Consider the following 14,392-nt stretch of genomic DNA (forward strand, 5'->3'; position numbering starts at 1 on the left):
ACAGTTCCTCGCTTGTACATTCCTGTGGACACAAGATACATATTTGATTATTATGACAGAGCCTATGCCATGGCTCCGCAATGGACTGCTTACTTCTTTCTGTGGAGTCACCTCAAGCATCATATTGCTCAGTGCAATGACAGCAATTTGTTTGAATGTAAAAACTTTGCGTACACTTTTTCACATCACAGCCTGAGGACTCACTTAGTTGCTACTCGTAGAAAGTTTACTAGTTTTCATCGCATCAACCAGAGACAAATTAGTCTCTATAAATATCACACTGCATTCCTGAATTACTATGATAATCACACTCAGCCATATCAATACTTTAAGAATTGTAGTTCAACAGATGAATGGTATCATGTATTTGAGGCTTGTGTTAGACAAAATGGCATTGACAACATTAGAGCCTGCTTCACAAAGCCAACTGGAGATGGCAACAGAGCACAAATAAAGAGATTAATTATTGATCCAATGTGGAGTATGGTGGCTACCTTTGATAATCAAACAATGATGCTTGTTGACTTGATCACAAAATCCATTGAACTACCTAAAACATTATTTGGCACATTTCACATAGACGTGAGTGTCAATAGTGTTAAGCTTAATCAGTATACTTTCATTATGGGAGTGTGTGTGTGTGTGGCAGTGTAGCCAAGTGGCTAGAGAATCAGCCTTTGTGTTTGTGTGTGCTTTAAAATTTACTACAGTTGTCAGTTATCATCTGTCCTATAATATTGTTCTCCAGGCAAGACATTTACATGGCATGATGCAGTATGCTAGAACTGGTTCAGTCTATGAGAGGGACTGGTCTCAGGCCATACCAATGATCAACTTCACTGATTCATTTCGTAGTATTACTGACAACTTGTCGGAAGGTGTTAAAGCTTGTACATGTCACTATCGTGGCTTCAGTGGCAGATGGGGCACACACAGGAAGATAACAGAACTGGCCAATCTTTATCGTCTACATGTACCTTTGGATGTGGGAGCCTGGTCAGTCCAACAAACACCTAATGTAACTTATGTGGATAAGTATGGTAAGTACTTTTTTTTCTGTACATCCAACTAGCTAATGACCCAATGTGTAGGACACAAGGTCTCCTTAAAGAGTGATATTAAGTAAGTGTGTAGTACTCCAATGTGTGTGTACATGTACTGTTTACTGGAAATTTTTTACTTCTGTGGTTATATAGTATTTACTACATTCCGGCACAGAAATTCTATTGCACACATGACATGCCATCAACTAGCATATTCATACAGTGGTAGATGAAGATGTTGCTACACAGCAGTTTAACACTCTAATGAGAACACTCTATATAGTAACGTTTTACGGGGGCAGTCTATCTGACCCTGGAAAAGATATTGAACTTTAGTCAAAGTGGCTTCAACAAAAACTCTAACCAGATGAGACACACTTGACATTCTTTACACTGCTACCGTATAATACAGACAGTTATCACAGTAACGCTTGACCATATGCATGGTCAGCATTTTGGCAAGCCATTTGAGTGCACTCTAGTCAACCCGGCTGGTCCTGTGTATGTGTGTGTGTTGTTCTCTTCAGGCTTGTGTTCACAAGTCCAGCACAGTGCCTGCCAACCAGTGATATGACACATGCCACCAGCCCTAACTTCATCTATAGCTATATATATTGACTAGCAGTGCATCAAGTAACTTATTCCTTTTAACCAAAAATTCATGAGAAAATACCCAACACATTTGTCCATTAAATGTAGGCACACTCATGGTCATCAGACAATTTGTAAAAGTATGGAATTCAACAGTCAACTATTCTTCTATAATACAATGGAATGGCATCTCACAGTAAGTACTTTATAGTTGCTCCAAGATTGCTTCCTATCCTACTCCCATAAATGATGCAACTATCAAGGCTGTTCCATGTACAGAGCATTGTGTATGTGTGTGCGTGCGTGCATGTCTCTCCAATGTCTTATGTATATTGACAGCTGGAGTTGCTTGCACCCTGCTAGGTATAAGTTATGTACTATCTCTTATCACTGTATGTTTGTTCAGCATTCCTGATCATATACAGAAGGCAGTCCTGAAGTATGTAGTTCTGACTAATGTTGAGCCTAATGTGCACCTTGGAGGAAATGATGATCTACCAACAAGAATGAAGGCTGAAGAAGAGAGCTATCCATTGGAGAAGGCTGTTTTTGTGCCTCGTGAGTTGTTGGACAAGTATGGCTGCGGTCAGTTGTACATTCGTCGGCCTCATGAACGTGAACATGACCAGGCGCATGAACAGTGTGCGGATCAGTGTGATGATATGTATGGTCAGTGGAATACACAGACACATACACACAAAAATACATGTATACATACCCATACACATGCATATAGCTATACACACTCCATAAAATACCACATTACAACGATTACACATAATGTGAGGTGAACTCAGTGTGGATGATTAATACACTGTATTGTTTTTGGCAGATTTTTGCAGCGGTCTACCATTTGACTCACTTGAAAGGTTTCCATCCATGTCTCCTTTCAACATACAGGATCTGGTTGGCTCCACTTACCCTAACAACCAATATGAGGACGGACACAAATTCAAACGAGCGTTATACTATTCTCAACGTAACAATTCGTGGAACCATTTTATACTCTACTCACCGAACTCTTATTACACTGCTAGCATTGATGTTGAAGGTGACATCAATATAGAGGTATAGGAGCTCTGTGCGCTGCATACTACAATTACTGGGGGGGGGGGTTTTTTGTGAAGGAACCACTGTATATTGAAGAGTCATGTGAGGAAATCTGGAAGTTTATTCCAGATAAATATGAGATCACCAAGGGATATTTGATAGCAATGATAACTAACAAAGGAAAGGTACTCATAATTTTGCTGCTGTTTTGTTAAGGTTCTATCTGCATAGGGTGGCAATGAGATATCAGTGTCAGTGAGTTGTAGTCCAAAGCTAGCAATAATCCCAAACAGAGTGACAGTGTACACAAAGCCAGTATGTGCTGACCTCAATATAACCAGAGCTTATTGTTGATTTGTAGGGTCAGACAACTTCTGTGAAATTTGTGCTTGGTGGATATTTGCTGTTGGATGAACCTGGGTACCAGTGTGAAACGTCTATCGTCATTGATACAAGCCTTTTCCCTACTGCAGTTGGAAAGGGGGTCATTACATGTAGTTTACTGGTGCCCATAATCAATGGTGCATTCACTGATCCATGCAACAATAATACTTCAGGTAGCTAATATGCACAATAGCTGCCATAAAATTTGACAATTTATTCCAGGTGTTAGTGACATAACGTACTATGTTCTTCCAAAAGATTTTGTAGACCAGTTTTCCCTTCAATTCTTCCTCTCCTCAGCAGTAGGCCAACATCTCACATTTTATAAGCTAATCAATGTACAGGTATGATGCAATAACTACATAGTATGATGCAATAGCTGCATTATATGATGTAATAACTACTTCAGCTTGTCAAATACCACATGATCAGTCTATCATGTGAGAACAGTGATGTCATCATATTACCTGAGGATCATCTGTTAGATGCCACAAGGAGTAGGGAGGCAGCCATTACAACTAACAGAACTCTACACCTGATATATACCACAGACGAAATGCTGCATAGGAGACTGTACGTATTTGTGAGGTACATACCACTAGTGGTGTATATGGTCAAGTGTTGAAGTATGGTACTTTTGTAGAAAGGGTAGCTACCAGGCTGGTAGTGCAAGTGGTGCAGCTATGAAGTGTCTGCTCACTCTCTGGTCTAGTCCTCACAGATCATGTGGGATAGCTGCTAGGAGATACATCACCCTGACAGAGGCAGATGTACTCTGTAAGTATCACCAATTGTATTACATGGCAATGAAACCATACCTTGTTCTTGGGATGTAACACAAGACATAGGAGTGGTAAAGTTGTCTTACACTTAATACCTCAAAGTTGATTATGAATATATCACTTGTATCATTGCAACCCTACCATGTGATCAAGCACTACTATGATATATTTAGTCTCTGAAATACTAACAATATGTAAGTACTAGTTGTGCTTGCAGTGGCCAAAGCACTGGAAGGGCAGGAGGCTATCAAGAATGGTACATCACCAAAGGAGACATCATTGTTAAGTGACCTGATTAGTGAGAATGATGAGGTGGTGTCAGCTGTTCTGGTGTGCATGGGAACGTCACTGATTCTGATAATGGTCACCATATCAGGCAACTCTCTAATGGTACTACAACTTGTGTAATTATCGTTACTATAATGTTGTCTGATAGTTCTTGTACACTAAATTGAGCCCAACAGAGAGTAAGTAGTGCTGTATGTCATAGTTGTTACAGCAACACGTTATTACACAGGAAAAGCCCAACAAATAAAGACCAACTTGATGACAGGTAAGTTAAGGGGGAGTAAAGCACCATGGCTTGCTTAGACCATAATCAGTGCCTTGAGGGTATTATAATGTGTGCATATCTTTATATGGTACTAACCATTAGTCCACTTAAATGTCTTCAACCTTGAATCTTATTAATGAGGTCATCCTCAGCTGCTTATCATAATGAGGTGGTCTTATTAGCATTGGGAAATGGTATGCAAAGTTTACTGAAAATACCTTAATGATGTAAACTCTCAATACTAACCCACACCATTGTCTAAAACACTTAGACACTCGCAATGTGGCATCTTCAGGGATTTATAAACCATTGCATTGATGTCAATTTTTGTATTGAGGGCTTTATTTATTATTAGGTCTGCAGGACTCGGTGGTCCTGCAGCCTGTTTATAATGACCTTGGCTACACCTCAGTAATTATTGACATCACCTAATGTTTCTAAATCCACATCAAAGACACCTATATTTTTGACTATTGCTAAGGTCATGAATTATTTAAGAAACCTACTTGACATGGCCACTATAACCAGGTGGTCTTATTCCTACTAAGTCAGGTATAACTGTATTATAGCAAAGAGAGAACACAAAAAGACATGGAACAACCCTCAAATGTACCTGCGAAGTGGTGCACTAGGTCCATACTACATGCTACACAATTTCAAGGCAACAGATGAGCTGGACAATGCCAACCTTAAAACTCTAAAAGTTGCTGGAATGCTTAAGTACAAGGTGATTATACCCAATCTCAACCATAGTGTTAGCTATTGTGGTGACCATTGTGTAGGAGAAGAAACTACAAGTGATGTTTGGTCATGTTAAGAAGATCATTATCAAACAAACTGATGATACCATAGAGCCGGAAGAAGTCTGGCTGCAAGCTTCGAGTGGCATGTGTGTAATGCTGTGTGTGTGCGTGTACTAATTCACAGCTTTTATCACTTGTAGGTACCTGCTAAAACAGAAGCACGTTAGTGAGGAGTACAGAGAAGAGTTTCACTCCCTACTCCAGCGACACACCAAAACAGACAACTAACACGTCTTAACATGTATAATAGTGTATACATCACATAATCACTATAGATCTGGTGGAGGGATAAGCTTCTGGTGAGGGTCTATGTTATTCCTTAGGAAGTGTACAGTGAAGTCAAGTAGTCTGGCAGCATGCATGTTAGCAGCTGTATTCTTCTCCATGCTGAACACATTGCACAGCAAGTCCAGCAGCTCCTGGAAGCCAAACGTCAGGGCACACATCCGTAGTTTATTCACCTCCTGCATGAATAGTACAACATGACACTGGCAACCTCTGTAGGGTGCTGGTAGCCTAACATGACTATTAGCACAAAGGCATAGGTATAAGTGGTGGTAGGAGAGCATGAGTAGAACAGAACCTTGGTTATCTGAAACCTTGGTTATCTGAAACCTAGGTAGTTGGGCAGTGACAAAAATGTTCAGATTTGCAATTGAAATGCTGCCTTGTGGCACTTATGGGCTCTTTCTCTAATAGAACAGCCATTTCAATAGCACATATCAGAGGGTTGATGTTAAATAGTGCTGGCCACTTATACACATAACCAGTAAGTGCAGAACCCTGGTATACTGTTATCCTAACCTTAATGAAAGAAGACTCCTTTTCAGGTAACTTAGTACTATATCGTATCACTTTGGCTATGTCATTCTATATACAATAACATATCACAATAAGAACAGCAGTGCACACACACACACACACACACACACACACACCTGTAAGACATTGTTAGACACCCATGCTAAGTTGGCTGGAGTTTGATAGCTCAATCGAAGGGGTAGTGACACAGGGAACCCCACAGATCCTGAAGATCTAGGATCCACTGTCTGTGGCATAAGACCAAGATAGGACAGTTTACCGAGCCAAGGCACATCAGCTTCTGGGTGGAGAACTGACAAAACTAGATTAGATTTTCTACCTCCCTGACAGCTCTCAGATCCAATTAGACCAAACCATTCCTTTCTACACAATGAAAGCTGATGTACATGTGGATAATGCAATAGCAACTTACCCAAGTTGAATTAAAGCCATTAAGTTGTTAATCTTCAAGCTTCCATGAAACAGGACACGAAAAGAGGGCTTTTTTGAGTCATCAGTTTCAGCTGTACCATTATCTAGTTTCCGTTGTTTAGGTGTTTTGGCAGCAATCTCGTTACTACTGTCTGGGTCAGATGTTGGAACAGGGTCCTCATCAAGGACTAGGTGTTTGGAGAGTACTGGTGGTGCATGTGTGTTGCAGATATCAAGAAATCCACACACAACCAAGTCTTTAGGAAACTTCCCACTTAGTCCAGCCAGTTTAGCATATACACTATTGTGGGTGGTGGCAATGCTGCAGTTAGAAGTGTGCATCAGTGGTGAAGGAGACAGAGAGACCTTGGACACCAGTTGACCACATACCAAGTTGCCGTAGTATGGGATGAAGTATCTTTCAGCAAATTGCTTGAATAGTTTCACTACAGAATCCATTGTAAGTGGACCACTGGGCCTTATCACATCCATTGGAGAAATGCCAAGACTATTACACAACATTCCAACAGTGTTCTGCTTGGCTAACTCTTCTGGAGATGACAAAGTTATGATGTGGAGTTGACAAGGAAAAGGAATGACTGGGGGTTTCATGTCATGGAGACCAGGTGTCCTCCCTGGTTTTCCATCCGTCACCATGACAATCTGACAAGGTGTGAAGGTACCCCACTCACCCACTACAGTCTGTATAGCACTTGATATTGCCAACATTAAATCTGTTTTGTCATGTACAGCAACTCCCTCCAGTTTTGATTTCAGTTTCTGGTAGTCCCTACTGAAGGAAACCAGGTTCTTACATACTGAAGAGCAGGTTAAAATGGCTGTGTACTCTAAAGGAAACTTCTCAGCTAGGTAGTCCAAAAACCAGGTGATCCCTTCCACTGCTAAATCAAGGTGGCTGGTTTTGCAGGTCTTACTATCCACCGGACATTTCATAGACAGCGAACAATCCAAGACTAGTACTGTGGGCATATTATACTACTCAGATTAGCATGCAAGCAAAATTATTTCCAAATAATACACATCTACTTGGATGAAGGCGCAGACGCCTAAATTGATTTTAACTAGAAGTCGCATCAGAGGAGGTTGGACGCGCTCTAAGCGCCACATAAATATATTGCCCTTAACTTAATTGCATTCTTTTCTTTGGTATTTCACGTGACCCTCAATAGTCATAGTACAAATTTGAAAAACGATGGGGTTGACTGGGGTTGATTAGATATTCGGATGGTGCTTCACGTAAGCTTCAAGGCGATGTACTTTGTTTTATAAAAGCGCTTGGTGATTGGGGTGAAATTAATAAGTTGCGGTTTGGTGTGTAGAACTTCTCCAGAATTGTCACGTACGTATTCTATAATCAGAACAATACTTTATCGAAATAAACTGAGATCGATGTATAAACCTCTTCTATAAAACGAGTTTCGCTTAATTTGTTTTAGGGGCGCTTAAATCGCGTCCAACCTCCTCTGAAGTCGCATCGTCCACTTAACGATGGGGATATTCCAGCTAAGCCTGACGATGGTAGCATTAGTGTCCTGCACTTACGAAGGTGAACTAAGTGATTGTCTGCAAAGTGAAGGGTTTGGTTTGATGCTTGAAGTAAGTGACGGGCGTGTCATTAATATATAGCTCGCATAATACACACCCCATACCAAGCTGACCCCAGTCGAAAAGGCAACTGCAAAAAAAACTCACAGTAACGAGATATCCCCAAAGGATATACCATAGATTGTAGAGGGAGCTTCGCGCCCTCTGCAGCTGCAGTACATCTATGGATAGACTGATAGTGCACAGGTATGGCCGGTATCAGTAATCTTATTATAAAACTAGGAGTTATTTACAGGGGTAGATAATGTAATATATGAAGCTAGACCGAATTAGCATGGTATGGCATGAATACATGTGCAAACACATGTTGAATTTATCACTGACCATGAGCAATAAAATTACTGTGTGATACACGTATAGTATACTGACGAAAATTTGCAGACAAGAATGTATTGGAACGGTTGTGTGTGATGTTGCAGTGCAACTTTCAGTTGGTATGCATGGAAAACAAGCATTAAATTCCTAGATCATGAAATCATGGACTTTTTGTGGTCTGACATTGAAATGGAGTGTACATGTTCTGTTGTGAGCTGCCATACATCAATTACCTATCATACTGTAGAGGTTTGACCTACTGCGTATTCTATTACACTGAAATGTGTATTCTGGCATTTGGGCCTAAATAGTTCTTTTCATTTAACTATACAACTGTTCCATGAATGCATGCATATCAGGTGAAATCTCTAGTACTATGATGCAATGCACCCCATTTTCTGGGATGGCATATATTGTTTGAAACTTATTTGCAATGGTGTTTATACTTACTGCTATAATAGCTATGTAGATGGTATGAAGGGTGTTATGGTTACCACAAACACAACTAGCTACTTTAGTAACATGGCCATCAGATCATACAAGACACATAGAACAGGTTTTTTTTAAAATGGGACACTGTGGATGCTTACAGTACACCAACAATGTAATAACATGCAACACGGTTGACACATAAGACAGTAGCTTTATGCCAGTCCTCTGAGAACAATACTTATTGTTGAACCTGGGAGATTATATCAATTCTGGGATTAATCATGATTGTTTCTGAGCATCGTCATGTTGATGTGTGATAATCATGATGTTGTTATGAATGTGTATTAGTAAATTCAAAATGGTGGCACATACCATTGTAGAAGAACTTGATCTGGAAAACAAGCCTACACTTCTGAGTATCATAATCGTGATACATTACATCCCATAATCATAAAAGTAGCAAAATTTCACCATTGCTCAGCCCTAGTAGTGAAGTAATAAGAGCTAGTGGGGTAGTTAAAACTGTTGGTATATTTCTTCAGGTACTCTCACAGTTGAGTGCTGATGGTAGTATATCGCCATCCACCATTGATGAAGTAGAGAGGGTGCTCTTGGACAGATGTAGTAATGATAGCAGAAGGGACCCGACCTTCAGGGGAGAAAGGGAGTGTGTTAATGCTGTTGAGGAAATCATTAATCAGCTGAGAGTTAATGAATCTAATCCTATACCATCGCCACAGATATCAAGGTGTTTAACTGTGTGTTAGTTATCTGAATATCAGACACTTGTGCTCATTAAAAGAAACATATGAGATTGCTCTATTAGAGTAGTTGACTTTGGTTCCCAATGGTGACTGCTGTAGTTGTACAACATTATAATGTTATTATTTGCAGTTCTTCTGATGAATGTGATAGCAGAGCTTGGCTCAATGTTGGTCTGCTGTCAATTGCAGTAAGTGTACATTGTCATCTTTTAACTTGTTAATTACACGTATAGTTCATCATTTTGGCTGTATTAAGCTTCACCAAAACAAGAAGCAGTTTTTACAAGTATTTCCTTTGGGGAATTCCCGGGATAGTGATGTAAGTGTAGTGTGTAGTAGTGACTTTAGTAAATGTTGATTATGTAGACCAGTCAACCTTTTGCAGTCTAAACAAAATCATTTCATATACGTCATCATATTTGGATCATTGGCTAGTGATGTTCTGGCGAACATTTTCAACCCTTCAACTGAGTTTTTGGCAGAAGGATACAATAGCATTTGGTTTTCAAGTGAGTTTGTTGTGTTTGCTTTAGTGGCTTCTACCTTGCACATTGCACAGCATTGATCTTTTATGTTCAAGTGCTACTACAGACACTGTACTTTGCCCCACTGCTGGCCTGTGTGAATGCTCCAGTTAAACTGTTGGGCTATTCTCTTGGCTTGCTGTATGCAATGTACTTGTAAGTGGTTCAGCTATCAATACTGCTGCTATGTACAGTGACATATTCTAGTGCTGCTATCAGACTGGCACAGATTGCTGCATTTTATGATAACTGTGTGTACTTCAGTAGTGAATTGGTAAGATATATCGTATATGTGCAGATTTTTGAGGGACGTAATTTTTGCAGATTTTGCGATTGCTTGACTGTCCACGAAATTTTCGTCCTTGAAAATTAACAATTATCACTAATAACTAACCTAAGTTAATAACGAATGGTCCTCAAATGAAACTGCAAATTTGTTAATCCGCAAAAATGCATACCTCGAAAATTTGTACGTATAATATTATGGTAAGATGTTGTTGTATATAAAATTACATTCTTGTCAGACTCATCTCTATCCACTTGTGGAGCTACCCACCTATATCACCTTATTACTGGTCTGTTTGTGGTATGCCATTAACACATTTGGTGCTGTTCGTAAACTCTACAGTTGGTACGCCTACAACACCTTGGTAGGTTAAAAATGATGCTTGGACTGAAATTAAATGTGTTTGTTAGTTGTCAAAGGAGAAAAAGACACATCGCTATATTCTACGAGTTAGGAAATTGCTGACAAAGTTTGTATATTGTTTTTGTTTCACTCAGAAAGTACCATAAGCCACTGTGCAGGTCTCGTCTTCCACCTCAGAATGAGGAAGGTTTAAAAAATAAAATAACTTCTATAATTTACCGATGGTACAAGCAGGAAGGGTTGAAAAATAAAGTGGCTGGTTTAATTTACAAGTATGGCTTTGATCCTAGTAAGAATGTGTTGTGATTATATAGTATGTTACAAAATGAACTGCTTTATCATCAGGTTTTCATTACCCACTTGGTTTCTCTTCTGCTATTTTAATCACTGCCATTTGTATATACCAGGTAATAGTGTATGTTATATTAGAGTATTATAATTGGTACAATCTTTAGCTTACACTTCAGCTCACACTTGTCCAAATATCTGCCAGCAGGTGGTTGAACAGTGTGATAAAAACCTTTGAAAAGCTTATAAGAGCTCTCATTGGTTCCAGTATAAGTCTAGATCTTTACACTTACATTCAAGATGCCTCTGTGTTTATAGAAGGTTACTACTGATAAATTTTGCCCCTAAGTATTGAGAACTTTTTTTTTTGTATTTTAGTGGTGACTCCTTTGGTTCCGATAACTGCTGGACTGTTCTGCCTAACACTAATGTTTTTATTGCTGATCAATGTACGGTAAGTAGCACTCACTGACCGATGTGGGCTCAGTGAAGTAATGTGCACTAGTATCCCGGCTGTATACTTGAGAAAACCTCTCTCTGGCAGATGCTTAGCTGATTTTAGGCTTGTTTTACTATGTGTTGTGTTGTTATGTGCTATATATTATTTTATCAGAGAAAATGTGAAACAGTTGTGTAAGGGTAATTCATCATTTTTACCTGAAAAGAAGCCTGTACCTACTTACATGGTGGTATGTGTCTAGTTTCAAGTCTTCCCCTAAATGACTAGATGCACACACAGGCATCTGCAATAAGATATATTGGATATCAAGTTGGATACTTTGTATGGAGTGAGTGTAGAATCTGGTAGCAATGAGTTACGTGATGTTTCTTTCTATTCTCCTAGCCTGGGTGATAGGTATCCTAGTACTCTATGTATCAGTGGTGTTGGCATTCATCTACCTACTATTTCTAAGGATAGATCATGAGACTGTTATTTCATGGACAGCTGCTTTGCTGTAAGCTCAACTGTTGTTTACCATATCCATTACTCGCTATTTCTTTCAGAGTTCCAACACTTATCTCCACTGTGCTGTATTATGGACAGGTATACTTCATCAAGTATTTTTTTCTACAAGATCGAGGAATCACTCTTTCCTTAACTAATGTGTATGTATATCTAGAGTGGACTGTTTCAATGATTATAACTGTCTCCTTCATGCAGCAAATTCTTTCATTGGTTCCAGTTTATGATGATCTTCTTCAATATTGTGGTTGGTCTATTCTCCGCGTTGGCAAGGAACATTTATTCTCTGGCATTTGGTTTGTTGTTGATGCCACGACTGGATCACACTGTTATGATGAAGGGACTAGAAGGATGGGATAGTGGTTAGCACTGTGCTATTAATCTGGTTCTTGACTTATGTTTGTACATGTGTAGGGTACAAGACCTACATTGGATTTCTTCATTTGAATCACTACTATAACAATGCTGTGGTAAATATATTTTGTATATTACTCTACAACTCTGTGCGGCCTGTCTTCATAAAAAAGACACTGACAATTCGAGACTCTAACTCAGGTAAACATTGTGCTATATAAGTCTATAATTGTTATCTACCATTACTGGTTGTCACTCAGAACTGAACAAGATTGCATACCAATGTGACCAAATTCAAAGAAACCAAGGTCAGTTGCTTACATGTTACATGACATGGTGATCATGTGATGCATTTTATATTCAAGCTGACTCACATCCTGTCACATCACGATTATCATTCAATCGTTGGTTTGTGGCGTACACCTTATTGAAGAACCCAGAACTGCAGAAACTTCGTGGACATACTATCACTGCTGCCAATCAAACAACAGTCAGCGACGAAAACAAACCACAAAGTGATAAACAAAGTGACATTTGTAGTGAAACTGAAATTGATGAAAGTATACTATAAATGATGAAAATTGAATAACAACAGAAACAAGCTTAAACACCGTATAAAATACACAACTAGGTGTGTCATTTGTAAAGTGTTTTTTTGTCACTTGTTAATTTTATCAATTCTTCCATTTCCATGATTTTGTGCATGTGTGTGTGAAGCCAGCTGGACCTGGTGTTGACTGGAGAAGTAAATGCTAACTGCCCATTCCACTTTCGCCTTGCGAGGCATAGTACAGCCCCACTGCACGGTATTAATCTCCTGCACTAACTTGGCAGTGCACAGGTAGTTCACATATAAACAAGATGAAGGCTTTGCAGTAATGTTAGAGTGTATGTGAGTGTGCATGTAGTATATATATCACAATCAAGTGATAAAGTACACTAGCCTGGTGATCACAAGGTTCCAGGTTTGATGCTCCACCTACCTGGAAAGAGGAACTTGTGTTAACTGGAGTAACCAGCTGTGTCATCAATGGGTACCTGGTATATCCATTGGAGAGATGCTGAAACTATTACACTGTGTTCCACCTGTTTGGCCAACTCTTCCGAGTATGATGTGAAGTTGACATTGACGTGAGACGGGGACAGACCATATGTCCTCTCTAGCTTTCCATCTGTCACCATGACAATCTAACAAGGTGTGAAGGTACCCCACTCACCCACTACAGTCTGTTATAGCACTTGATATTGCCAACATTAAATCTGTCATGTACAGCAACTCCCTCTGTATAATTTTTAATGATGAAAATAGGTACAAAATAAAACAGTATGTGAGTCCTAGGCAACATTATGTGACCACACAACAAAAGGGGAAGGGGGGGGGGGGGGGGGGGAGGTAATTACAAAACTAAAATTTAGTTACAATATAATCATTGTATAAGTGCAATGAGAAGCTATACCTGACAACATGTGATATATATTAGCTACACAAGAGTTTTTCCTAAACTGCTATAAGCCATGAAATGAACTCCCTAGCACTAAATTTCTCATATGAAGCAAGTCTATTGAGCTACATGTACAGGAGGACAATTATATTAATTGTTTTACTATGCATACAGTCTGGCTTGGCTGTGCACGACTGCTTTATTAGAGTATTTAACTGTTGTATTGAAATATCTCAATCTTGAGCCACTCCAAACAAATTCCCTCCACTCAGGCATATTTGCATGTAGACAAGTGTCCATTTAAAGAAAAAATTTCATTACAAGTTGGCAGCTTTTCACAGCTACTATTTACTTGATTGAGTACCAAACTATACTAACAATTTTAAGCTTGTAGCTACAAGTTGCAGGAATATCACATGTACCAACTTGATGATACCCCTACAAGATCATTTTTACTGAGCCTGTACAGTATGCAAGAAAAATTAATGGAACGTTTTAGAGCCAGTGGTATACAGATGTGGGCAGTGGACAGAAAACAGGAGAATTTATTTGGAGTGGACTTATGAGTGCATGGAAGGTTCAGTCCATACACTCA

General features: G+C 39.3%; 3 protein-coding genes across 4 annotated transcripts in view; 2 read left to right on the plus strand and 1 right to left on the minus strand.

Annotated features, from left to right (window-relative positions):
- The window catches only part of LOC136260697 (uncharacterized), an 8,477-nt gene extending 3,005 nt beyond the window's left edge, over nucleotides 1-5,472 (plus strand). The window contains exons 4-20 of the mRNA XM_066054526.1: nucleotides 5-582; nucleotides 749-1,040; nucleotides 1,092-1,122; nucleotides 2,041-2,303; nucleotides 2,467-2,702; nucleotides 2,762-2,869; nucleotides 2,916-2,999; nucleotides 3,046-3,241; nucleotides 3,291-3,412; nucleotides 3,478-3,656; nucleotides 3,712-3,845; nucleotides 4,068-4,240; nucleotides 4,287-4,317; nucleotides 4,368-4,403; nucleotides 4,973-5,130; nucleotides 5,186-5,292; nucleotides 5,347-5,472. Of these exons, the coding sequence (XP_065910598.1) occupies nucleotides 5-582; nucleotides 749-1,040; nucleotides 1,092-1,122; nucleotides 2,041-2,303; nucleotides 2,467-2,702; nucleotides 2,762-2,869; nucleotides 2,916-2,999; nucleotides 3,046-3,241; nucleotides 3,291-3,412; nucleotides 3,478-3,656; nucleotides 3,712-3,845; nucleotides 4,068-4,240; nucleotides 4,287-4,317; nucleotides 4,368-4,403; nucleotides 4,973-5,130; nucleotides 5,186-5,292; nucleotides 5,347-5,434 (2,816 nt within the window). The 3' untranslated portion in view covers nucleotides 5,435-5,472. The remainder of the gene's footprint in view (nucleotides 1-4; nucleotides 583-748; nucleotides 1,041-1,091; nucleotides 1,123-2,040; nucleotides 2,304-2,466; nucleotides 2,703-2,761; nucleotides 2,870-2,915; nucleotides 3,000-3,045; nucleotides 3,242-3,290; nucleotides 3,413-3,477; nucleotides 3,657-3,711; nucleotides 3,846-4,067; nucleotides 4,241-4,286; nucleotides 4,318-4,367; nucleotides 4,404-4,972; nucleotides 5,131-5,185; nucleotides 5,293-5,346) is intronic.
- Nucleotides 5,426-7,885, minus strand: LOC136260711 (integrator complex subunit 14-like). Its single transcript, XM_066054548.1, has 4 exons — nucleotides 6,441-7,885; nucleotides 6,145-6,391; nucleotides 6,011-6,076; nucleotides 5,426-5,670 (listed from the first exon to the last, which is right to left on the minus strand). Exons 1-4 carry the CDS (start codon nucleotides 7,427-7,429, stop codon nucleotides 5,476-5,478), a joined length of 1,497 nt encoding a protein of 498 aa, XP_065910620.1. The 5' UTR covers nucleotides 7,430-7,885; the 3' UTR covers nucleotides 5,426-5,475.
- On the plus strand, nucleotides 7,619-13,050 carry LOC136260700 (stimulated by retinoic acid gene 6 protein-like). Of its 2 annotated transcripts, none has more exons than XM_066054533.1 (21): nucleotides 7,619-8,056; nucleotides 9,355-9,560; nucleotides 9,707-9,764; nucleotides 9,810-9,895; nucleotides 9,943-10,085; nucleotides 10,136-10,256; nucleotides 10,308-10,374; nucleotides 10,625-10,750; nucleotides 10,797-10,855; nucleotides 10,908-11,038; nucleotides 11,095-11,156; nucleotides 11,205-11,358; nucleotides 11,416-11,491; nucleotides 11,543-11,726; nucleotides 11,777-11,825; nucleotides 11,882-11,993; nucleotides 12,043-12,144; nucleotides 12,200-12,363; nucleotides 12,416-12,556; nucleotides 12,616-12,663; nucleotides 12,721-13,050. In XM_066054533.1, exons 1-21 carry the CDS (start codon nucleotides 7,949-7,951, stop codon nucleotides 12,924-12,926), a joined length of 2,403 nt encoding a protein of 800 aa, XP_065910605.1. In that variant the 5' UTR covers nucleotides 7,619-7,948; the 3' UTR covers nucleotides 12,927-13,050. The 2 variants fall into 2 exon arrangements, with proteins under 2 accessions (XP_065910605.1, XP_065910606.1); XM_066054534.1 differs by having other exon boundaries at nucleotides 11,651-11,726.
- Nucleotides 13,051-14,392: the final 1,342 nt, after the last annotated feature.

This window comes from Dysidea avara, chromosome 7, assembly GCF_963678975.1.
Source record: "Dysidea avara chromosome 7, odDysAvar1.4, whole genome shotgun sequence".
NCBI classification, from domain to species: Eukaryota; Metazoa; Porifera; class Demospongiae; order Dictyoceratida; family Dysideidae; genus Dysidea; species Dysidea avara.